Source organism: Lathamus discolor, chromosome 1 (genome assembly GCF_037157495.1).
Source record: "Lathamus discolor isolate bLatDis1 chromosome 1, bLatDis1.hap1, whole genome shotgun sequence".
NCBI lineage: Eukaryota > Metazoa > Chordata > Aves > Psittaciformes > Psittacidae > Lathamus > Lathamus discolor.
In genome coordinates this window covers 93,353,660-93,380,035 of record NC_088884.1, presented here as the reverse complement: position 1 = coordinate 93,380,035, position 26,376 = coordinate 93,353,660, and the positions used below count along the sequence as shown (strand labels likewise).

Sequence of the window (26,376 nt, the reverse complement as noted above, 5' to 3'; positions counted from 1 at the left end):
GCTACAGAAACACACCAGTTAAGAATTTTTATTTTTGTTTTACTCTTTTTAGGGCAGAATGTACTTTTTACTTCTTATTTCAGCCAAGTCAATATAAAATACCTCAGGTCAGATTAAGAAAAAAAAATGCACATACTATTACATGCAATAATAGTAAGCACAGTGAATAAAGGCATAAAGGTACTATGGCTAATGGACTGGGAATGTAAAATGATTTAGCAGAAGTTCCTAATAGTTATTTTTTTTTTTTTATCATTTGAAGAGGTGATTAAAAAGATTTTTTTGAACCTCCCGAAAGGAGGAAAAATTTACAGCTCAGTGCAGGCAAATAGACATGAGCATGAGTGTCTTTGATGCTTCTGCAACTGACACATTTGATGACACATCTATCATTTTATTGATAACCTACATGATCCTATAGATAAAGGAGCAATTAACTTACAGATTCAGACTTCCTCCTGTGACAGGATTCACCCTTTGCCTTGAAAGCTGGGGCTTTCTGAACCTGTTTGCCATTCTGCCTTAATACAAAATACATCTAAGCCTCTCTTCCGAGGCAAATATTTACGCAATTTCTACACAGGAGTAACCAAAATGCTTTCTGGCTAAATCCTCTCCATTCCTAGAAGATTGTTTGGCACAGATGATACACAAAGAGGATAGCTCTTGTTCTTCAATTCAACAACTCTAATGCCAAAAGACTGCAGATTCAAGCTTGTATTGCCCATTTCAATGCTCCTATGCCAACAGGTGCATTGCCTAAGTGCTCACAAAACAGAAGGAGAAAATAAAGGTATTTCACCCCCTCCCAATAATCGATATGATTAATATGAAGCTTTTTTGCTTGGCAGGTATAAAATGTTAATTACAAGTGCAGAAAAAGATTAGGCTTACATGAAGAAAGTGAAGAGATCCCATCCTGACTTCAATTCAAAATGTTTCTTTTGAAAGGCACATATCAAGGACAGGACAGTCAAGAGGAGATCACACAGCTAATTATTTGGAAAAAAATAATGTCACAGTATTCTAATTTTTATTTTTGAAAATTTGATCAACCCCTAGGGAAATACAGAAAGCACACATATGGGAGAAGGCAAAGGTAGACCAGCTTACTGCTTAGACCACTAGCAGTACACAAACTGTCATCAGGAAAAAAAAATATCTTATTTAACTTCCCCTCTATTAGCAGCTACCTTTCCCTTGGAAAAGTCTTAATGTTTTATGGTCATAAAAATTTAACAAAGAGCAACTGTGTAAAAAACAAAATAAAAATAATTTATTAATACTAAATAGACCATCAGCCAGGACCATCATGGTCTATTAATATAAACTTACATTGTTGATATCTAGATAGATTTTTTCTGTACGTCTATTTTAAAATTAATTTAAAAATTATTTGCACTGTGCAGGTTCTTAGTCTTCTAAAAGACACAAGAAAAATTAAGCACAGCATTGGCACAGCATAATGGTCCCTCCTGTCTCACAGACATTAGATAGGAAAAAAAGTTACTGAAAAAATGAACACTGAGATTCATTTAACAAGTTTATTTTCAAAGTCGGCGGCAATTAGACTATGAAAATGTTCTCTAGTATTATTTCTATCTTACCAGAGGAAGACAAATAATTATGAAGACGGATGGTTATTGTTGATGCACAGTGACAGCGACTCAGTATTTTACAGTAAAGAACAATGTTCCATCAGTCCAAATTTTATACAGTAGCAGGTAAATATGTAACAATCAGGTAATCTACAAATCTGAAGTACCGCTTCAAGTCCGGATTTTTTTGGGTTTTTTTGGCTGGTTGGTTTCTTTGTTTCTTTTAATTGAAGAAGTTGTGGTCAAACTAGAATAATCTTTGTCTGCTGTTTAATAAAACAAAACATTAGTTTTACAAGACTGAGGTTGATAAAACTATGTCAAAAGGTTTTTGGAAGGGCTCTTTACAAATGTGTTCCTAACACTATAGCTGCCCAAGCTGACTCACCAGAACTTTGCCCCCTCTTCAGTAGTACAGAAAACACTCATTTAGAGGGTTTGCTTTTGGCTTGACCTCTTCTGAGGTCAATATATAATAGTGATAAAAAAATTACCACTCAACCATAGGCTAGCGATTTTCCTCAGTGCTTAACTCTAATCCACAAACTTTAAAGAAAGTTCAGTTTAACCTAATGTCCAAATATTAACTACTCTGGCGACTCTGCAAATCTTGTTTCAGTGTCTGCAGAAGAAATTCCCTTGAAAACCTGATTTTACATGAAATCAGGATCTCTCTCCTTGGAGATGGTCAAAAGCCAATTGGACATGGCCCTGCTTGAGCAGGGAGGTTGGACCAGATGAATCTCCAGAGATGGTTTCCAACCTCAGCCATTCTGGGATCCTGTGAATTGCAAGGTAACAACTACCCTGTACTTTCAGGATCCTAAAGGTTATCTTTTGTTACAGTGAACCTCTGTTTTAACTCTTACAAAGAAAGAACAAGACAGGCATAGCTTTCAATTTGCTCACCTAACTTGTGTCTGAACTTTAGGGACTCAATCAGTCCTTCTAAAGCAAATCTAGGTTCTCTAGGTACTCAACATAGTGCATGTCAGCATAGCCCTTGTCTCAGAAGACCCAAGAAAATGCTGCCTTCTTGAGTTAGTCAATCATGAATGCTTATTTTTTGCTATCAGTTGTGCATTAACCCTCCAGTTTCTGAACTCTTTCCTATCTAGAGGAATGGGCAGAAGCAATCTTTGAGGTTCTCTGGCTGCTGGGAGCTTTCTGAAATGTTTTAGGTTTATTCGCATTAATACAGCACATGTAGGAACACTTGCTTTACTTTCAGCAAGCTCAGAGTCCTACCAGATGGGAGTATATTCAGGAAATATTAAACAGGAACCATATAAAACAAAATTAAAACACAAATAAGCATTTTATCCAATTCTATATTGCTAATATTTAAAACGTAAGCCAAGTAGAAATGAGTTAATCTTGAGTACTGAAATTATACAAAGCCTACATTTAGCAACCAATTTTCACACTCACAGCACACAATTCTCAGTCACAGTCAATGCAGCAGAACTCAGTAAACCACTCCTGTTTAACAGGATGTCATTTATCCGCAAATATACATTACAATAACAGATTTTCAACTACTGCAAATTGATTTTCTTTCCTTCCAGATGTCACTGTGCCACAGAGAATAACTCCTTTAAAATTAGTAATAATGAAGATGCATTGCATCAGACAGCCCTAACAATATGTTTACTAGAACATTCTACCTTTAAATAGATGCAGAATCAGAAGAGAACACTTTTTCAGATTCCACTGTCTCAGCACACAGTTCTGTATAAATGAAATTATCCTATTTAAAAGTTATTTCCATTTTGGTATTATTACTATCTGATAGTTTTATTTTGGGAATATATTCTGACATACTGCAAATTATTGCCCCAAACAATAGAGTTTATTGTTTTGTGTCTACTTTAATCAAAATAACTGTCTCCTGTTTCCGGTAGGTAATTCTGGCAATTAATTATCCTAACTTATCCTAAAAGGACAACCCTAAGGTGTCACTCACAAAGAGAAACAATACTAAAAATACTCCTTCAAACTGCTACTGTATAACACAGCAAGAGATTTATTCATATTTGTACTTTATGTATTTTGTTACCAGAAACCACAGAACAACAGGAGTTTTGCCAGTGGTGTGGGTCATTATTTCTTTCCTATAATATCAGTTCCAGTTAAGAAATTCTCAAAACATGCTCACCCTCCTAACTCAAATGCTGCCATCACGTTCCATACTGAAACTTCATTTATTGAGTTTCACTTTTATTCCAGCTCTCTCCTGTGCAATTTGCTTGCATAAGGAATACACCTACTTATCTACAAGGTATATCTTATTTATGATTGCATGTGCAGAGAATGTTTTGGAAAAGTGTATGCTGCAATGTTAAAGCAAATTAAACTGTAACTAGAAGTCCAAACCTTCTGTTTCAGGAAGCAATATATATGTAGGGTGACTTCAGCTTGACTAATATATTAACACTGAAAATGAAACAAAAAACTGACCATCAAAACCGCATGTAGCACTGTCGTTGCCTTTCCTCTTACCAGTCCAAAAGTTCTAACAAAACATTCTCCCTTTTTTTGGCATAAACAGGGCAACAAACAGCAACTTACCCATTTATAGCTTCAACACCAAGTACAGTTGTGCAAGGTGACCTCTAACTATCTGCTTTGTAGCAGCGCCCTTCACAAAAGAAGGGCAAGGTATACAGCACAAAATAGCCTAAGATGTTACCCCTGCTGACCCACAACTACTCCCACACTTGAAGAACACAATAAAGAGAAAAATGACCTTTGGGAATGTACAACTTAAAATGTTAAAATGGAAACTGACAAGTCATTTAGCAACAGAACAAACTTAAAATATTAACACAAACCTTGCTTGCTTGCAAGCCATAAAACAGATAAGAATGGTGAAATGCTGCAGCCAACTCTTGACATCTGAAACCTATTTCAAACTGCTAATAATACAGCCTATTCTTCAAAATTTACGTTGACATTACTTTTGCTCACCATGTTTACCCCCTGCTTGTAAGACTAGCAACATGCACATTACATAGAAAAATGGGTCCAGCTCTGAAGTCCTGTGCTGTTTCCAACTGCCACTGAAGCATGTGATTAGACAGAAGCTATGATCCGACCAGAAAATTAAGCATGCTGCAATTATGTTTAGAATTGTGCATGTTGGGTGGGTTATAGTGTGTGAAAACACTACCACTCTTACCCCTTTTCTTTATCCGTTACTTAGAAACTAGTTGTCTTCAGTTTCCTTTTTGGGAAACCGTTTTCCATATATAGTAAGGAGAATGGAATTCAGAGGTGCCCACCAACCCGTTTATAGAACTTAGATCAGCAGAGACTTTCATATGTCACTAGAGAGAAAACAAGCGGTAGTAACCAGTGAGTCATTTTATCTTACAATTCTTTTCTTATACAGGTGCAAGCAACACTGCATGAACTCTCCTGTAGTCAGAGCTACTACACCTGGAATCGGTGACCACTCAAAGCCAGCCAGTCAGCCTTCTCTCTCAAGGCCCAAACAGTTTGCACTAGTACTTACTGATCTGCATCCTGTGTGACTTCCAACTATTAATAACTACTCACTTTAAGATAAAAAAAAAAAAAAATGGCACTTTGCTGTAGTGACCATTAGTTTGCGTGATACTTTACCTGTACATCATTGGTGTTCATTCTTGTTCCGTCCTTCCCAACAAAGATGTCATCGATGTCAACCAGAACGTACCTATCCAAGGACAGTCTGAGCCTCTTGCCAGACAGGAAAGAGACAGCATCTATGAAAATCAGCCTGTGCAGCCAAAAATTCAAGTTATTGCCAAAAAGGACTCGCTGAATCCCATCGTGGAGCCCCAGGTCATGAATTACTGTGGCATAGAGAGCACTTATAGCAGCAGGTGGTGAAAGGTTTTCTGCTGTCTTTACTTTTGCAAATATCACTGGCTGGTAAGTCGTATGATTAACATGGAAAACCGCCCAGTCATTTCCAAGCAAGGGACCTTTCTCAAGCTTAGAAGATTTAGTCACATGAAGCAGTGGGGAATGAGGGTTAATGCAACAGTCCTTAATACCCAGATTGCTGTGGACATGGAAAGGAAAGCCCTTCAACTGAGAGCTCTGCAAGCTGTTCTCATTACCTTTGTGAAATCCAATAATGCCTACACCATACTCTATACAGTACTTATCTAGAAGACCTCTGTTCCAGGAGTCCATGTTCACATACTTTAGAATATTTTCATATACTATGAGAGCATATTTGCCTTTATTTTTGTCTATAAGCACTGGGAGGTCACCTTTTCCAGGTGCAATCTCAATGTGAAACTGAAATCTGCTAGATTCTAAAATAGTTATTATATCTTGGCCTAGTGCTGAGTACTGACTTTCCACAAACACCAGCACTACAAGATCTGTCCTCAGGGGGTCAATGGACTTCATGGTCTTCATCTCCATCAGCTTGTACGGCAACAGTTGAGGATCATCACATTCCACTTCTGAAGAGATTTCAGGAAGTTCATTTTCCTGTTTGTAGCCATTATACAAGTAATACGCAGAAATAACTATGCTCACCATACAAAAAGTGGCCAGCAAAATAACTGTCCTTTGAAAATGTCTGTGAAGTTTCAGGATAAAACTCATGTTGTTTACTTGCCTTAGATTGTTCTTGACAGCAGCATTAAAAACAAACACAGATTCTCGACAACTTGTTCCAGTCCTCTGAGGTATTTATGTAACCATTGCAGCACACACCTCTATCTTCCACAAAGCTTTACAGAAGGTATAGTCTACAAGAAAAGAAAATCAGAGATTTAATTGAGGGATCCCACCTGTTGGAAGTATCATCACACTTAGAGTAACAGTGAGCAAAGAAATCACGGCCAGGCAGAGGCTTAGAAACAAACAGTTCAAGACTTCGATAATTTCTTCTTTACATTTTGCATTAGTAGTATTATTTCTTCCTGCTCCCATTAGCTGCCACGTTTGCTTGAATGTCTCTAAATCTCACAGGCTCCTTACCCCAGAAGATCAAGTAAAAGAGGGTAGGCATAGAAGGCACTGAAAAACAAGATATGGCAGCAAAGAACTCCCTGCTTTTTGATTTTTATTTTTCCCAAAGATAAAAGTAAATTCCCAACAGACAATTCGTGACAACCTAAACATTGAAGAAAATTTTAAATCTTCCTCCTTCCACCCCAAACAGCTGGGGGAACACCAGTCTACATGATTGAAATTTTCTTACATTAATTTTTGAAGAACCAAGAAGTGCTCAAAACATGTATGTTTCACCTGCTGTATACCTATCAGTATGTACAGCTACATACTGGTAGACTCTATATTATGTATATTATAGGAGTATTTTTAAAACAAAAACTACACTTTCCCCCCCAGCAACATTAAAAATAAACAAATAACATTTCACTGGACTGTGTACTGTTTTGCAGATAGTGTGAATTACTTTGTATTAAAAAAAAGCAATAAAATAATCCAGCTCTTTAAGAAAAGAGAGTAATAAATCAAAAGCTAACTTAAGATGCAGATCATCTAATGATATACTTCGGCTTTAACTTGTACCTAAGGAAAGCAGCCTTTTTTCAAGCAAACAGTACAATTGCTGTCAAAAGTTTCTAGTAAAACTGAACAATGTGACAAATACCAAATAATTAAGTACTGTAAGTTAGAAAGGAAGATTAAAAATACATTTTGAAAACTACTAAGAGTATGAAAAATACTTGAGTGTATAAAGATTTGGAACATGCTAATGTAACTTCAAATGCAGTACACAACCATTTGTTAATTGGTCAAGGATAAGCTCTTTACATAATGTTAACAGGGCCATTTCCCAGCTAAGCACTTAATCCTTTCATGCTCAACTGTTTGGTTTGGTAGGGTTTTTTTGTTGTTGTTTTGGTTTGTTTGTGGTTATTTTTTGGTGGGTTTTTTTTTGTGGGTTTTTTTTTTTTTTTTAGTAATGAAGTAGGACCGAAAAGGTTAATACCAAAAAGCTCCAGTATCCAGTAACCAGTATCAAATATTCTGTACTGATTGACAGAATATTAAATTTTCTTGAGAGCTCATGGTTAACAAACGGTATCTACTCAAGCTCTATCCAATGTTTTGTACTTTCTAAGGTTTACTGGGGGATGTCAGAAATGTTGATTCCTAAAATGGCTGACAACCTTCAGTACTGAATCAGGGAGATGATAATAGAAGAAATAAAGTCAGCTTCTGATCCAAAATAAACTACAGTATATAAAAAGATTAATTACATAGTAACAAAAGGGGGGGAGAGGGGAAAGGCAGAGGACAAAACCAAACAACATGTCAGGTACTTGGGCCATTTAACCACTTGACAAAAGCCCCTCATCCTACAGTATAAGGAAGGTGGTCTGTCAATCAAGGTTTTAAAGTTAAAAATATGCACATAACAGCACCTATGTAACTTCCACATCTTTAACTAAATCCCAAATACTGATCCTCCCAGTGCCATAATGAGCACAAAGTAAAAATATGTCAGTAGGAAAAACTGGTAAGGGGACAAGAGAGAAACTACACGGCACCCCAGTTATCAAACCAGCAAATTTAAGCAGCAAGAGTAAGTATACATAAGCTGTCTCATTCATAATTAAGATTCCCTTCAAACCTGCATCTCACCAGACAACCCTGCTTTCTGGATATGTTAGAATAGAATCATAGAATAGTTAGGGCTGGAAAGGACCTTGAGATCATGTAGTTCCAATGCCCCTGCCATGGGCAGGGACACCTCCCACTAAACCATGCCACCCAAGGCTCTGTCCAACCAGGCCTTGAACACCGCCAGGGATGGGGCATTCACAGCTTCCCTGGGCAATCCATTCCAGTGCCTCACCACCCTTACAGTAAAGGACTTCTTCCTTATATCCAATCTAAATGTTCTACTCTCTTCACCTCTACTCTCAGATAACAGTGTATTAACACTTTCTGTTTTGGTAGACTTACACCCAGCCTTGAACCTTTCTTGCAGCTGCACATGGGTTTTAGAAAGGAGTTTCAGGAGTTTTGCCTTGCACCTAGGCAGAGAGGGTAATTACTCAGCGTTAGACAAAAAACCCAAAACAAAAAACAAAACTGAAACCAAAAATCCACAAACAAAAAACCCCAAAAAGACAACCAAGCAAAAAAAAAAAAAAAAACCCCAAAACTACAAAACCCAACAACAACAAACAAAAAACCCTCCAAAAAACAAATACACAAAACATACTAACAGTTTCTCAGTTTCCTAGAGGCATGGATCTGAAAAGAACATACAAAGACTGAACAAAATCTGAAAATACCTTTAGAAGAACTCAAAAAAACTTTTTAAGTATGGAGGTGTCTGGTCTTGGTCTCATTACCTTCAAGAATACCAGTTTAGATAGCAGAGGAGAGACACCCAATATGGTAAGAAGCCAGGTGAAAAGAAAGGAGCTCCATCCTGAATGAGTAACACCAAAGAGATGTTTCCAGACAAATGATTTTACATTACACATACAAAGGCTTCTCTTCATTTTATATTTCCAATTCAGCTGTCTGAATGCCAAGAAACTCCCAATTTTAGTGGCTAAAATAAATACTTACTGCATTCTGTAGACAAGCCGTACATATGCCTGCTTATCTTCAGTAACAACGGACCTGGCTTGCTTACCTCACAGAGCTCCGGGCTGGTTCACCCAAGAGATGTGAGTCTGCAAAGCAGAATTCCTGCTGACAAAAGTATTACTTCTTTGAATGACACAAAGTCAACCACCACATGACCACAAGCACAATGGCCATCTGCTTCTTTTAGCCTTAAGCTCCTCTAACACAGCTCCAAAACACCCCTATTCTTAGGATTTTGGTGGTTTCTGTCATATTGAGAGGGAGTTCCCAGCAGCATGATCTAGACGTTTCTTCCTTTACCAGCCTACGCTTCTGACAGTCACTTGAACTTGAGAATCCTGCCTCCAGTAGGAAAAATTTACAGTGACCTAAGCTCAAGACAAGGAAGGGCTGATTGAATTGTTTGAACAAGTTATGACTGAAGGGGTGTAACCCCGGGGCTACTAAAGTAAGCAGCAGGAACACTTAAAACATTTGCAGCAAGGACACAGCTCCTAATGCCGTTCCATGGAGCAGAAAATCTGGAGCCAGCCCTGAAACCTGCATTTTCTTCTAGAAAACCTCTGTCATTTTATCCCTGCCTCCTAGCTGCCGGTACCTCCTGGGTCGACAAGGCAGCTGTAAGGAGAAATGGCTGGAAATGCCAAGACAGATGCGAGTTTGACTCAGAAGTGAGGAATCCTCCAAGACCCAGCAGGACAGAGCTAGACTTGGCGTCCTCACCACTGAAGACAGGAAGGAAGGGGAATGGAACAGAGTAAGGCGCATGTTTTAAATGCATGCTATCTTGAATGATCTTGATGCTTATGTAAGTTTCACTTAAGGACTGTTTTGCATGGCAAGAGTTCTAAAGAACATAAAAAAAATTAAAAATACAAAGAGAACATGCATTTAAAAATATAAAAATATTTTCAAAGCCTTGATGAAGTAGCTGCTGTTCCCCCAGGAAAGCAACACTTTACTCTGAGCGACAGTACTTGCTAGGTATTCCACTGGTATCTTACAGCACTATGCTACAATAAGTCATCATGCACCAAACTCGACAGTGGAGTTTGCTGAGTTCCTATCATTTACAGCTTTCTTTACTTTTTTGTTGCATTGCTACACGTAAATGACCAAACTCTTGGCTTCTATAAATCATTTCAGCCCAATAACCCTAATGGCAATACTTACACGAGGTAACACTGGCTGTGGATATAGCCTGTTAATAAGATACAGAAAGTGAACATAAAGAATGTGAAACTGTAATTCTTGATTTTTGCATTTTCTAGCAGTAAAGTTTATATGACTGAAATTCTTGATTTTTACATTTTCTGGCAGTAAAGTTTATATGATAAACACCAAAGCAGCCAGCCTGGAAGCCAGTCCCTGGACTCAGACTTATGGGCAGCCACTTACAGTGTCTGCAGGGTTGCCATGGCACTCGCAGAGCAAATACTGTCCTCCTTGGTACATCTGCTTGCACCAAGACTTCCACGGTGCACACAGCTCCTTGGCACAGGCTTTGTGTGACTGGCTTTTTCATACAGCAGAAACATACTGTTTTCTGGACTCAGCAGTTGAAAAGAAACATGGTTCTGACCATTCAATTTTATAACTGGGATTCAAGGTACTGCAGCTAAAAAACCACCCTCAAATTAAGTCACTTTCAAGTTCACATCTTCATACAGTAATGAATACTTAAATAGGAATCCAGGTACTCACATAAAAACAAACACATGAAACTGCATACAATTAAGAAATTACTAAAGCTGTATTATGAGTATCAGAAAGATTCTTAAAACTACAAGAAACATTCTTAATTCAGTTGTGTTAAAAAATATCAAGATTAAAACAATGGGATGAGCTCAAATATCCACATGCAAAATGAGAAATTGCTCTCAAATCATATTTTCAAAGCCCAGTAAAAAATATCTGGCCTAGTCTTACCTCAAGCCCGTGCAAGGGTAACTGTTTACCATGACCCTCAGCTCGCTCAGGATCGATTAGTCATCAGTATCCTTCAGCTATATTATATTTGTCTGGTTACATATACCTAAACATATTTTTAATATCTTTCTCCTCTTCTAATAATCCCCATCATTACATTCTGGTTCTGCTCTTCACTAAACTGGCCTCTACTACAGTGCTATTTACATTTTCCTGATATAATAAATGAAGGATGAGTTTTAAATTAAGAAGAAACAAAATCCAGGCATGTTGTTGGCAAATCAATAACTCTCCACTGATTAGAATGCTATTTAATTGCTTTAAACATAAAAGCCTGCTCTGGGCAGCCACTATGGAATATGACCTTAAAGGAAGTATTCTGAAGTCACTATATTAGCGTTACTAAAATGAAAATCTTTGGATATACAGATGACTTGGTAGGAAGCAACAAAGCGCATTTGGAAACAACCAAACCTGGGATGGATAGTAGTGGTCGGATTTTGAAATCAGTTATGAAAACATGAAACTGGTCTCTAAATACTGAGTACACCTTACAATGTTATTTTACTGACTGATGTATTTAAGCAGTGATAGCTCAGAGGCAAATCCAGGCTGAGAATGAGAACTTATGACTGCATAAGAAGATGGCAATTTCAACTTGAAAAGATTGCGATATGAGACATGAACTGTCCAGGGAAGCTGTTGAGACTGTTTAACATCACGTAACAAACCTTGTAATGTGTGAATATTGAAGGGCTTGCATTCTGTGGCATATGCTCGGTTTTATTTGAGTTTGGTTTGTTTGTTTTTGTTTTTTAGGGAATAGTTTAGGCAGAACACGAACTCTAGATATGAGATATGATAGATATGCTCTAGATAGGCCTGGTCTTTCAAGTCCTTGCTGAAAGCGGATTTCCATTTCCATTGTACCTATGCTATCCGTAGGTCCACATTGTATTGCTTCACACATTACTACAGAACCTTACAGGATAGAAATTAATGCATCAGAATTTGTCATGAAAAGATATATATAAAGATTAAATTTATGATATTTTAAAATATATATTTTAAAATATTTTAAAGGATGACTTGTAAGACTTTAACACAGTACAGAAGGTGGGTTTGGTCTTCAAATTACTATTTTAGCTTCACACAATACTTTCTATTGAAAGATATTAAAACACAGTACATGTCATATAATTTTGCATCTTATACATTTTTTCATTCATTACCCCCTCCAATTATTTTTCATCATTTGCAGAAACATCATCATCTAAAGACTAAATGATTTGCTCAAGACCTTTAAGATAAATATACAACACATTCTTTTGTCCATGGCCAAACCACTGCTTTCCCCTTGCTTTCCTCCTACAGCTCCCAAGCACAAGCCAAGTGCAAAGAGTTAATAAGGTGGAGTTTGTCACCATTCCTCTCAGAGCTCCAAGTGCTCTCTCAGAAGGTGAGTGGTGATGCTGACAGATTTATCCCACTTTCCGTTTTGTTGAAAAAGAACTAAAAACACCACACCAAAACCTGAAGCAATTATCTAGAACATCAAGTGCTGAATTAACTAATACGAAAGTTTTCTGGCGTTTTCTAAAGGCTACATATGACAGCTGAATCTAGCAGTAAAACACACCAATTTCTGCACAGGATTTTGGAAATCCACGTAGCTATGAACACCTGAAGTTATAATTACTGCACTGCGATGACCAATTTTGTTTCCCATTACAGTATGTCCGCAAACACTAGAGGGCAACAAAGTCGCACCAAAAAACTCCGGGAGGTGGAATGGGGAAAAACCCCAAGCAGCTGAAGGGCTGAGGTAGGCACCGCACCTTCTGAGGCAGGCAGATGACAGGTGAGCCAGTAAAGAAGAAAAACAACGCAAAACCCAAAGAAACACCACACAACAAACGCGGAGACGGCCCCCCACGCGGCGGGGGGACCGGGACGCGCCCGGGTGATAGCGGACGAGCCCCGGCAGCGTTGCCGCACCCGCCCGGCACCGGGCAGGCTCCAGGTCCAGCCGCGCTCCCGAGCCAGGCCGGTCGGGCGGTGCCGGCGGCCGTTCAGGAGCCTCCGCAGAGGCTCGGACACAACTTCGCGGAGGGGCGGCCGGGGAAGCCGACAGAGCACCGCCGGCCAGCCCGCGGGGTCTGGACGCTGTGCCTCGCAGGGCCCGGGGGCACCCGTCCCAACCGTTACCTCCATACGCGCTCCGCCGACATGGCACCGCCGCGGGGCCCGCCTGAGGGTGAGAGCTCCCGCTCTGGTTCACCGCCGTCGGGCGCAGGGAGCTGTAGAGGGTCCTCTCAGGGGAGGCGCGGGCACGCAGCGGGCGCGGGGAGAGCGGTGCGGTGTGGTGTGGTGTGGCACCGCCCCAGCCCTCCCGCGGCGGGGAAGGCCGGCCACCCCCCACCGGGGCTGCGAGCACCACTAGCCTCGAGGAAAGGCGCCGCACCCGCACTCACCCGCGAGGGGCAGGCGGCGCTCCGCCGTGCCATCCGCCGCCATTGGCCAGCGCCAGCCGTGCCGCTCGTCGGTCGCCACCTCCCTTTCCTCCTCCCCCTTCTCCTCCTTTTCGTACTAGGCCAGCCCGGGAGGTGGAACCGGGCGGGGAGGCGGAGTTGGGCGGGGGTTGACCCCTCTCGCGGGCCCCTCTTGCCTCAAAGAGCCGCGGTGGTCGCACCTGCGGTGCTTCCTTCCGGGGACCGAGGCTCCTGCTTGAGGTAACTTTTCCACCACCTGCTGCAAACCGCAGGCTCCCTCTGCCGTGGCCTTTTTACCGCCTGTTTTAAATAAAGTATGTTTTGGGGGGTTTACCCCGAACTGCCGATGCAGGTTTAGAATATGACCAGTTTCTGAATCGCTTCAAATGTGGCAGCGCAAAGTGGAAATTCCTCAAGGTCAACTATATTTTCTTAAGACAATTTGGGGTTAAAATATTGAAAAAATACCAAGTAATGTGTTTGCAGCCTCATTGCTTTTCTTTATTGAATTTTCTTAACCCTATTTTAAACAGAGTTAGTCCCTCTGAATTATTTTTCACTGATACTCTGCATTCTCCACTCCAGAGATGGGGCTATTTTACTACTGCGGGCTAGGGAGTTACGGTTCCCTGCCTGAGCCACATTACCTCACTTCTAACCTTTACAAATGAGAAATAATATTCATAAATTTTACAAGTGCTCTCTTGATCTAGCTAATTTACTTCACAATTGCGTGGTGATTGTTAGCCCACCTAACAGCTGACAGTTCAATATACCAGATTACCTCCATCTGTAGCAGCTGCCTGTCCAAATCTTCCTTTCTGACTCACTCAAGACAGAAGCTTGAAAGAAACAGGCTAAACTAATCTGAATCCTTTTCTAAACATCAACAGAATTTTCAGCTCTAGATTCAGGAATATTGTTACTTACTGCTTTCTGCTCTTTATTCTCCCTTTTATTCTCATGACACACTCTGAAGGAACACCAGAATTTTAATATCTTCTAAACTATTGGTCTCAGGTCCCATGAGCTAGACTTCCTGTAGGACAGAGGACTTACTGACATGAGGGCTTGCTCTGTGTGACTCTATTAATCCACAGAATAGAGTCCATCTGAAATCCTGTTCTATACAAAGGGATTCTCTCCCATATTAAACTCAAGTGCATGTTATGTCCTGACAGAGTCTTGGTCTGGAACCTCACTTCTAGGAAGGATTTTTCCTCCAGTATGCTATCAGGTATGGGTTGGAAGCCAGCCAAAAATGACAGTAATTCTTGAACATGAGTTCAAACTCACCAGTGGGCATGGTTTCCCTCCTACCAGTCTTTCTGAGTAGCTAGTGCTGGTTTTAAGTTATCGCTGTCCAACATGGACAGAAGAGTGTTACATACTGCTTGTCCTTCTAAGCACTTGGATGCTCACAGAGATGTGCTAGACATTGCACAGCTGAAGGCTTCAGCACTGCAAGTCAGCATCTGTAGCACTGAGTGGTGCTCGCAGGAATTTTAACAGCTTTGATCTTTCTTGGTGCTACTTTTCAGACTTGAGCTGTCATTGAAGCATAAACTGGTCGGGAGGTCTTAGCCATTCTTTTAGCAATACATATTAAGATACTGCTGAGTGTGCTTCTGGCCAAGATTTCTGCCTGGCACCCGGTACCTCACAAAACAAACTGTAGTAATGTGGTGTTACATTATCATTGGGTGGTACATATGGCATAATTATGGCTGTTTGCAACATCTGATGCCATATCTAATGTGTACCACCCCAGAACTGAATAGATAAATGAGTAATTAATACAGACAAAAAATGAGGTGAGAGGGAAACCGGTGGGCTACTGAGTTGTATGCAAAACAGAGGCATATTCAGACAACTGCCAGTCTGTACCCTGAACCAGGGCAACATGTGTACTGCTGCTGTTGTTATGCAAGGCAGGGACTGAACCCTAGTTCCCAGATGAATGTATCGATTTAAACATGTAGTATTCAAGACTTTTTGATGTATACCAACACACCAGATCACAGAACGGCTGAGATTGGAAGGCCCCTCTGGAAGTCATCTTGTCCATTCTCCCTGCTCAAGCAGGGTCACCCACAGCAGGCTGCGCAGGAACATGTCCATCCTGCTTTTGAACATCTCCAAGGACAGAGACTCTACAATCTCTGGACAACCTCTGCCAGTATTTGGTCACCCTTACAATGTAAGAGTGTCTCCTGATTTTCAGTGGGACACTGCTGTGTTTCAGTTTGTGTCCCCTGCCTCTGGTCCTGGCACTGGGCACCACTGAAAGAGCCTGGCTCCATCCCCTCTCTATCCTCCCTGCAGGTATTTGTAGACATTCATGGGACCTCCCCTGAGCCTTTCTTTCTCCAGGCTAAACAGTCCCAGCTCTCCCAGACATTCCTCATGGGAGAGATGTTCCAGTCCTTTAATTATCTTCACTATCCAGTGATTATCACTTTAATTATCACTCACTATCCAGTCCTGTAATTATCTTCACTGGACTGTACCCCCATATCTTCATATCTCTCTTGTGCTAGGAGGCCCAGAACTGGACTCTGTGCTCCAGGTGTGGCCTCCCCAGTGCTGAGCAGAGGACAAGGATCACTTGACCTTCTGGCAACACTTCTAATGCAGCCCGGGATGCTGTTAAACCTCTCAGCAAGGGCACATTGTTGACTTGTGTTCAACTTGGTGACCACCAGGACCCCCAGGTCCTTTCCTGCAAAGCTGCTTTCCAGCCAGTAACACCCAGCACATACTGGTGCCTGGGGCTGTTCCTCCCAAGGTGCAGGACTCTGCTCTTCCCCTTGTTGAACTGCCCGAGGTTCCTGTTGGTCCATTTCTCCAGCCGGTCAAAGTCCCTTTGCAGACATACCACATGCATTCAAATTTGAATCCCCTCATTTCCCATTAATGGATGCCTTCAGTTTGCATGAACACAGGTCACTTCAGTGGGAATTAGCTAAACTTGGGAAAAATAACACGCTTTGTATGCACAAGCCTGAAATGCCATTCAGTATCTGGCACTGAATACTTACTTGGAATATCTGTTTCTGATAAATTGGTTTTTTTTTTAGCTAATTACTTTGAAAATTGTACCTTAATGAATTCCTGTCTATTCAAATTACACTGTGTTCTGACAGCACTGTTGACAATTTATGCCTTTATACATACACAGTTATGTGTATGTAGCTTACACACAAGCTGGTAATTCTGATTACACTCTTTCTCTTGAAATACTACAGTGAAAGAAGATGTGTATAAGAATTTCCAGCAACAGCTCCATCCCAGTTCAGCTTGGCTTATTAATCATCTCCTATCTGGAGCATCTTTAAACATGCTTTCTTGAAAAAAAAGAAAAAAGACTTAAAAAATAGGTAGCCTAGCTTCTCTGCTGATACCTTCAGCCTTTGCCTTTCTTACTGCTGGCCTGTACACACAAATGCTCTCTTTCTTATTTTCCTTCAAATTCAATTCTTCACACAATGCTTCCTTCTTCTGCATAATTAGTAATCTTTCTATCTTTCTTAAATTTCCTGAATCCTATTTCCTCTTGTGGCCTTATGTCTTTCAGGCTACCATTGCAAGAAATAGTTCTAATCATTGCATGATTCTAAGTCTACAAATAAACTCTTGGTCCTTCCAAGTCATGCTGAAATATGTGTAAAATTTAGGCATTTGTGTTAAAGTAGCTATTACTACAACTAACACCACGATTTCCATCTGTTAGACAGACTGATTACCATGGGCATCATTCCATAGGCCAGGGAAAGTTTACTGGTTGGAGAGTTACATGTAATAACGGTTTTCAACTAATAAATAAATACTTCACCTAGTCCTGCCATTTCAAAGATCAGATAAATCTTTTAACCAAACACTAATTGTTTGTATTATTTCTGTTGATATTTTCTTGCAGGAGCCATTACAGAGACCCAGGTATTTGAAAACAAGGAGCATCCAGGCAATTGCCTGTTAGTAGTCATTTCATCATTACTGTTTTAAAGGTATTGCAAGTACTTTTAGCCAAAAGGCAAAGTTACTGTAGATTCATAAATTCTTTGGATTAATCAGAAATCTAATAAATATACAATGTTAATAAAGCTTAATATATTTACCTTTCAAATACTAAGCAAATATTAATTAATGAGTCTTCAAAGGGTATTGATATTAGTATTGCTGTCCATTTGATACAGAATATTACTCCATGAAACTGCCAAAGATCCTGGCAGTGACTCAGTGAAGGTTATGATCACAAGTCGGAGGTTCTTGACTTGGGGCTGAGTTCATACTATGAGACCACACCATAATGTGTTTGAACAAACATGGTCTGAAACCAGTGAATGCTGTTCCATATTAAAATGCAAGAACCTGATTTCTCCCCTTAGTTAAGCTGGAAAAGGCTTTCAAGTTTCATATATATAATGAAGAGAAAAATGAAAATGTAGCCTAAGACTTAAGAAACACGTGGTCAAAAAGGATCAACTAAGAGACTGAGAGCAGAAGAAAACTAACACCGTTCAGGTATATAATTGTACTGTGTTAACTGTACTATTTGTATTAACTGTACTAAATTGTACTACATGTAATTGTACTGCAATGAAAAACTCTTCATTTGTGAAGTGTTTCAAGATTATTCTGTAGCAAACAATATGGGAAATCAGCCATGCTTATACATTTTCTCTAAAAAGTCGCTAGCTTTCAGATGGAAAATACATTTATTGTTTCTTTTCAGTAGTTTCTATTCAATTTTCAGTCTTTTAAAATCCTACTATCTGCGTACATTGTAGTAGTATCTTTCAAACCAATGCAAGGCAAGTTGCTAATTACATGCAGTGGGTGATGACTACTTGACAGCAGAAAGGCATTTTCATCTCCAGACTTAGAATAAACTATTGTTATAAATATGTTTTGTTCCATTTTAATCAGGGTATTGAGGCAATTGTTATCTTTGCACAGCAATCAAATGGCCAGCTTTGGAATTCAGGAAGCTCAAAAACTCATTAGGTATTTCTGTTCTAACCTGCAAACCCATAATTTGCTGCTTAAGTCACATGCCATGTGAAATGTAACACAGATTCATTAATGAGGAAGACTGAGTATTTTCTGTCACAATTGACCAGGAAATTTTCTTATGGAAAGAGATGAAAGACTCCTCCTTCCCATTATACCAGGTTCATAGGTTTCAGGTTAATAAATAATAATAAAAAAAAAATAGCAGCACAGATTCAGAATATATTAATTTTATTTTAGTTAGGTGGTTTGAATGTATGTCAATTTGTGTGAAAGCTCCTTACTAATCTTGAATTGGTTACAGGACAGTGATAATGGGGATAGAAGAGAATTAAAAAGTAACCAAGTTGCTATAAGCACAATCAAGGGCATCTTTGCCCTTTTAAAGTAAGTGATATGTGATTAAAATTTCTGTTAAAAATTGATTTTAGGATATGTAATAAAATAGGGCATATACTCTGGGCTAAGAAGAACTTGCATTATTACCCTGAACCTAACTCATTTTTCCCATCAATAAAAAATGAAGAGGTCTCAAAAATACTGTAATTTTCAGAGGGGAAAAAAATTAAATTGCTATTCCCAGCTCTTCAATTGACCAAAAATCCAGACTCTTTCCAAAGCAGATTGTCATTTACAGTCACCAGGAAAAAATCATCATAATTTCATCTGTCCCCTTTCTCAGCAACTCTGAAGAACAAGGCTGATATAGCTAGTTTTTCAAGAAAACAAGCATCCTTCAGCACTGCCTTCAGCTTCCTCATGCCCTTCTCCTTTTTTCTATGCAGTTTTCTCCTGCTTTCTTTGTTCCTTGACCATGCAACACCTGAAGCCCAGCCCTTGGAGGCAGCTTCACTGTGCCCTTGGAGACCACAAACAAAGAGCAATAAAGAGAGGAGATTGCACAGGAATGGGAAGTTTTCAGAATGCAAGGTAAGGTACTGCAGGATCAATGACAAGAATGTCTGCTATAAACTGGGAGCTCATCAGTTGGAAATCACTGAGGTGAGAAAGGACGTGGGTACTAGTCAAAGAGAATGTCTGTCAGCTGCCAAAGTGATGTGTCTAGAAAATGCCACAAGCAGCGCATGCAGAGGAAAAGAAGAGGTGGAAATATTTAAAGTGTTGATGCTGTTGTAGAAGACTGGGGGAAATCCTCATCTGGAACAGTGTTCAGGGAAAGTGATTCAAAGTGGAAGAGGTGAAGAGATGAGCTGATAACATGATCAGGGGAACACCCAGCATGTCATAGGACAAGCAAGGTGAAGTTTCAAAGGTGATGTAGCTGCTGCATGTGACAGGGAGAGTGATAAATATGCAATGGTAACTAACAAGTATTTAAGATAAAAGAGATTTTTGGCATAAAAATGCCTGGGAAAAAACTGTGCACATAGTTATGCTGGATATCAGAGGAAACTTAAATCATTGGAGTAAAGCAGACTCATTCTGTGAACAGTGAGGGCAAAAAGTATAACTGACTTTTAAGATGGAGGCTGAGCAACTGCAGGACGTTATTCATCAGAGTGTGAGATTGGACTTGACAACTTAAGATCTTATCAATCAGTAACCCTATATTTTTTTTTTGTTGTGCTGGGATCAACAACAATGAGAACACTGACAATAAATCCTCATCATTGACACTTAAAGTTGCTATCAGCTGATACAGCTGTGGGGTTGTGGTTGTCATATTGATTGTTTCAGGCTGGCTGGCGGCACTAGCAAAGAAGAGCAACTGCATTCTGTTAACATGTATATGAGCATCAACCTCCAAGTAATAATTTTTTAATGAAAGCTTGCATTATGGAACATGAGATGTGAGCTTCCAGGGAAGTGTCTCAGGTAGTGATCTGTAACAGGTAAAGAAAAAAAAAGGAGGTTTTGTTTGCTTTGTTTTTTGGTTGTTGTTTTTTTTTTCCTGCTAGAATTAGGTTGAATACTTCATTTTTCTGCATATTAATTTTTCATTTCTCCCCAAACATGAAATGGATTAAAATATCAGACATGCTGGTAGAACTCTTATGTTTGTCATATATTGTTTTTATTTAATCATGATGAATTATGCCAATAGTTGAATTATTAATTTTATCAAAATGAATTATTCTATATGTAATCATGTACCATGCACAAAAATCTTAATTACACTGTTCATCAAGTAAAGATATTCATAATAGCACATATTATCCAGGGTATTATATTGTAATATGTGATGCCACATGAATGGCATGGAAGAGGGTTTTAAGAAAGGTTAAAGGCTAATAAGAGTATTTTATTCCACTCAGAACACTCAAGAGAAGCAGGTTTTTCAAAGATCCAGAGACTGTAATTACTTGCAAAAAGTTAAGTCTCCTGAAAGGTAAATGCTAACCCAGAAAGAGTGAAGATTAAAATTAAAAGCTGAAATTTCCCATTGTTATTAGTGTCCCACTGCACTAGATATTGTGAAAATATGTGAAAAAAGTGGCTTCCATCACAAGCAGTTCAATTCTGCCTTCCAGCTCGTGTTGTTCTAGAGAAGAAATTGCTCTATGTTTAAGCTACTAGCTGGTGGTCATATAATAGCAGTTATTTATAAACCTATTATAATGTTATGCTTTATAATGCCAGGCATTTTGTATATAATTCCCTGTGAAATTTACTAGGAGCTGTGCCTAGAAAATGATGTTTCAGCATAGCCCCAAATGTGAGACTTATCATCTCATTTTATTTACCCCGTATGTGCTACATTCCTTGTGCATCAGTCCTTCTCCTAGCTCATGAACTCCTCAGGACAGGGCACAAAAGGAGCTAGAGAACTAAGCCGACTTACATAAAATCCACATACAGCTGTCTGCCCATTATTTACCTGTGAAGTGTCGCATGCCTTGGAGATTATATAGATACATTAACAGAAAACAATGCTTCTACCATCGTTCAGTTCAGCAGGGGGAGCACAACTGATGCCTCTGTTGCATGACAACACTACTGTGATTCTGTATAACTACGTTGTATCTTCCAGCATGATCTGTAAGTAAACAAATCAAGTATACAATTGACAACACACATAGGAGTAGACTGTAGCAGTGGGGCTTAGTAATTTCTGTGACTTCAGATTCAGAGGGCTGGACTCAGTTACAATGTTCACCTGCTTCCCTCCTCTCCTGCATCATCTCAGCTTTATGATCCTGGGCAAGGAATCAACACAATTTGCAATACCTCAGTGAAAATACAAATAATTCTAGCACAGTAGTAAGGGAATTAATCATGGGTTGAGTAAGAAGGCAAATGTCTCTTTCCATGGCTCCAGCAGGCTGAAGCATCCCCTGCTTCTGTGCCTGAGTGCAGGCTGGGCTGTGATGATGTGTTGCAATGAAGTGCTGCTGTGTGGCTGGGTTGCTCTGTGTGACTCATCAGCACAGGGGATAGAAAGGGCTGTGACTGCACAGAAGATAGTCTTCCCTTCCAGAAAACAGTTCAATCACTACTGAATAAAGAAAAAAATCAAACAAAACCAGCAAACTACTTAAGAATTTTCTAGTTCCTAAAGTATTATTCTCCCACTGCAGTGAAAGCCCTGATTAATTCTCAGAGCCTCTTCTATTCAAGAGACACCTGAGGAGGGATAGATTGCCAAAGACAGGCCAGTGCGGCTGCAGTGTGAGTACAGGGGGCACCCACATTGCTGAATGTGCTAGGCACAGCCATTTGCTAACACTGTGTGAGTAGGGCAGTGCTCAGATACGAACCATGTGTGAGACAGCCACCATGTGCTCCTACCAGTGAAGGGGCCATCAGCAAAGCAGCTACATCCTCATCTCCCAGAATCTCTCTGTCTCTTTGTGGAATCATTCCTTCTCCCTTTTATTCTTCTGCCAGCTCCAAACTGTCCTCATAGTTTGCAGCTAAGTTTCATGTTCAAAGGGGCTGCAAATAGGTAACCATCTGAAAAAGCTGGGGGAGGATTCCCTTTTTCCCCATTTCTTTCCTATTTCTTCTTTTTCCTGCTTTTTTCCTTAGTTTTCTCATTCTTTCTCCCTCCCTTTCCATTCCCCTCTTCTCTTTCTTTCCCCAGAAAGGCCAGACATAAATAAGATGTACATCTTTAAAGCAAAACCACACACATTATGCAGACCTACAATAATATTGATCTCAGCAGTGCTATTATTAGATGAAAAAAAGGACAAAATTTACCCTATAGGAGCAACACTCTAAAAAAAATTACAGAGAAGCACTGTCAACTTTCACAAGCCAGTGTACACAAATGTAAATTTAGCATGTTAGTCCCTAGGAAAATATCTAAGCCGTCTGAGTAGCAATCCTTGGCTTCAGATGCTGTCAGTGACACTGCACTGGGATAAATCTCACCATGGTGACTGACCTCTCCCTCTCTCCTCCCTTTCATTTACTCTCTATATAGAACAGCTACAGAAGCTTTATAATATTAATAATATCAATATAATAACCTTCAACAGAAATGTAGCCTTCAGAGTTTACAGGACTTAAGTCGTAATTTTACAATGTAAGAAACAGATGCCTAATCTTCCTAGTCAATCAAATGAGCTCCAGTATTAAAACCACAGTGGTTTGCTGTGGTCAGTGAGATGCTGAAAAAGCTTGCAGGTTTCCTCAATCTAACTCTTCAGTCTATTGGTCTTCCTCTTGCCTCATATGGTAACATTTACCCTATAAACTTCTTCCGCTGATCTAGTACCCAGCTGGAGTACAGGGGCAAAATACCTAACTGGTTTTAATATGGATCTATTAAATATTGTAAGGCATATGGGAAAGGTAAGGCATACTGAGTTCAAATAAAAGGCCCAGGTTCATGGCGACTGAGCACCACAGCCAGGGGAAGAACTAAAGAGTCCTGATTCCTGCTGAGGAGCTTCCATCTCAGTACTCTTTTGTGTCACGCATGTTTCATTGAGGAACTCTATCCCCTACTAGGCCATCTCAATTAGTATAGCACGTTGTTTTTTAATGATCTGGGTATAAATAGTATTTTTGCTTTTCCAGACAATATTTGCCATCTGAAACTTGTTCCTGACTGCAGACTGTTGGAGGTGCATGTAGCACAGGAGCATTCTCCTTTCTTTATCTTAACACTACAGTATTTCTTCTCTTTGACATAAGCAGTATCTAAAGTACTCTAATCCCATACACATACAGTACAAATAGAATAAACAAGGAATGATTTATGCACACTTGACTGTGCTCTATATCTTACTAGATGAAGAATTATTGTGCTGGACAGGGACACGTTCTTCTGAAAAATCCATCTTTGTAGATTTCTGGTTCTCAATCTTTGGCATATTTTAGTATGCCACTGCTATTTTCCATTTGGTGACATCTGCTGTACCACACACAGTGTACATGGCCTTGAGGAGTACTGACAGAAGTTCCCTTGCCAGCAGATTGCCATAGCTACAAGGTACAGCTCCTGTTGTATCACTTACAAAGGATTCTTCTCTGGTGTTCTATGACAGATGTCTTCCACATTTCTACCAGATGTTGATGATGTTATTTAAGCAAAAGAATTCATCCTCTCTCACTTTCCTTCCATTATTATATTGTATACACTATATTCTCTGCTTTCATAGTCACTTCTGAGAGACAACTTATACAATTTATATTGTAACTTTGTTGACATTTGACAGCCTACAGTTTGCATCTTGTGAGAAGTCATATGCATAGCTATAGTATATAATTGATTCTTTCTCCCATAGAAAATCTGCATTTGAAAAAGCATTAATTGTTGATATGTTCACTAGGTATCAGAAAAGGCCCAGTCCAATTCATACTTAAGTCACTAGACAGGGGTATCAGCTATTGCTCAACCCAACAAAGCAGCACAGGAACAACAAGCTGTTTTTTCCCCTTCTCCTTTCATTTTCTTCAGCTTTCATTATGAAGCTATCAAACTCAAATTTGATTTGTCTTCTCCCACAGTATGTGACTCTCTACCCATTTAAACACTCAATAAAGCAGATTTTCAAGCTCCTTCTTCCAAAAGTAACATAGTGACAGCATTTCATCAGGGACTGTAGTGATAGGACAAGGGTTAATGGGTTCAAGCTGAAAAAAGGGAAGTTTAGATTAGATATAAGGAAGAAGTTCTTTACCGTGAGGGTCGTGAGGCACTGGAACAGGTTGTCCAAAGAAGTGGTAAATGCTCCATCCCTGCCAGTGTTCAAGGCCAGATTGGATGGAGCCTTGGGCAACATGGTCTAGTGTGGGGCATCCTGCCCATGGCAGGGCGTTGGAACTGGATGATCTTCAGGTCCTTTCCAACCCAAACCAGTCTGTGATTCTATGATTCATGTGAGACAAGCTGCATCACAGTTTTTAATAAATCATTTACATAAGCATTTCCAGAACTATCAGAGTAGTAAAGAATGTCCCCTACCTCTTACTTCTTAGACAAGCATATTAAAATACTTTTCAATACTTTGAAATTTCCATGAATATTTTCTAATGAGATTTAGAGTAGTACTGTTATTACTGTACAAATATACACATCCATATGAGAAACTCTTACCCAGACATTCTATACCTACCAAAAACTTACATTTAAGAGTCTGTAACTGAGGAGAAAAGCAAATGGGGGATTCAGTGATGGTCCAGGAATAAAGCAAAGAGATTGAAAGCCAGAGGAGGAACAGCTAGAAGCAGTACTTGCATTACGTAAAGATGTACGGGCTTGCAGCCCTTTGCATGTACTGCACTCCCCAAAATGAGGAGTACTGCGATTGAAGGCAAGGACCTACACTGGTCAAGCTTAAGAAGTCAAAACCACCAACATCCCCATCAGCCATGTATATGTTATGAACAGTGCTACAGACAGATGGTGGTTGGATCAACAGCGTGATACAAAGATGTATTTGGGAACAGCATTAGGGAAAGACAAAAGGATGCACTGCAGTCTGGCAAGCCGGCACAACCAGCTGCCTGCCTGACATTTGAAAGTTTTATTCAAAAAACTGTCTGTGCAGAGCAGAACCCCAAGCAGGGAAATATAAGGATACTGACCTAGTGCTGTACTGTGTTGGTATTATTCATTTTGAAAAACACGTAAAAGACTTTGGATGCTAAGCAGTCCAATGCTTTATAGTTTGTTTGGGGACTAACACCTCTACGCACCTATGAAATGCATCTGCTGAAGCTACTCAATAATTTCTCTACACCAAAGGGAAAAATATTTTTTTAAAGTTCTTTAATGACAGGCTGTGTTCTTATTTTACTTGTTTTTTTTTTTTTTTTTTTCAACTTACGTAATGTGAAAGATAAATGAGCTTTTCTTATTTCTTACTTTGTACTTGCTGGGACAACAGAGACACAAACGTGTACAGCTTTGTTTGCAACAGGCAATTTGTGATTTCAACTCTGTGATTTCAGGGTCTCAGCCAGTAGCAAGTCGGTGGGTACCTGTTTATTTGCTGTATCCTAGCTAAGATACCACACAAAACTAGTTGTGGTGGTGCTGGTTACTTTCCCTGCCAAAAGCACCCATTGGAAACTGAACTGAGAACTCTTACTTCACAAAAGCCACTGAACAGCAATTAAGAGAAGCTTAGAATCATAGAATCATAGAATAATTATGGTTAGAAAGGACCTTAAGATCATCTAGTTCCAAGTAGTTCCAATATCTAGTGTGATGAAAACTCCTGTCTCCTTCAAAGAAGTTATACGACTGTTGCACAGAAAATGTCCCCCTATTTTGCAGGAGCTACTGCAAGATCTTTTCTTTCAGCCTTAATTGAATATTGAAGCATTCGCTCGTTTTTTAA

General features: G+C 39.6%; 1 protein-coding gene across 5 annotated transcripts in view; it reads right to left on the bottom strand.

Moving 5' to 3' along the window:
• Positions 1-13,686, bottom strand: part of LOC136017878 (bifunctional heparan sulfate N-deacetylase/N-sulfotransferase 3) — a 64,186-nt gene extending 50,500 nt beyond the window's left edge. For 4 of the 5 annotated variants that reach the window (XM_065686585.1, XM_065686592.1, XM_065686598.1 and 1 more), the window contains exons 1-2: positions 13,586-13,686; positions 5,226-6,352 (exon numbers count right to left, since the gene is read on the bottom strand). In XM_065686585.1, coding sequence (XP_065542657.1) covers positions 5,226-6,206 — 981 coding nt within the window. In that variant the 5' untranslated portion in view covers positions 6,207-6,352; positions 13,586-13,686. Of the gene's footprint in view, positions 1-5,225; positions 6,353-13,319; positions 13,545-13,585 lie in introns of those variants that run through there. The other variant, XM_065686575.1, reaches the window with a different exon arrangement.
• Between the last annotated feature and the right edge of the window lie 12,690 nt (positions 13,687-26,376).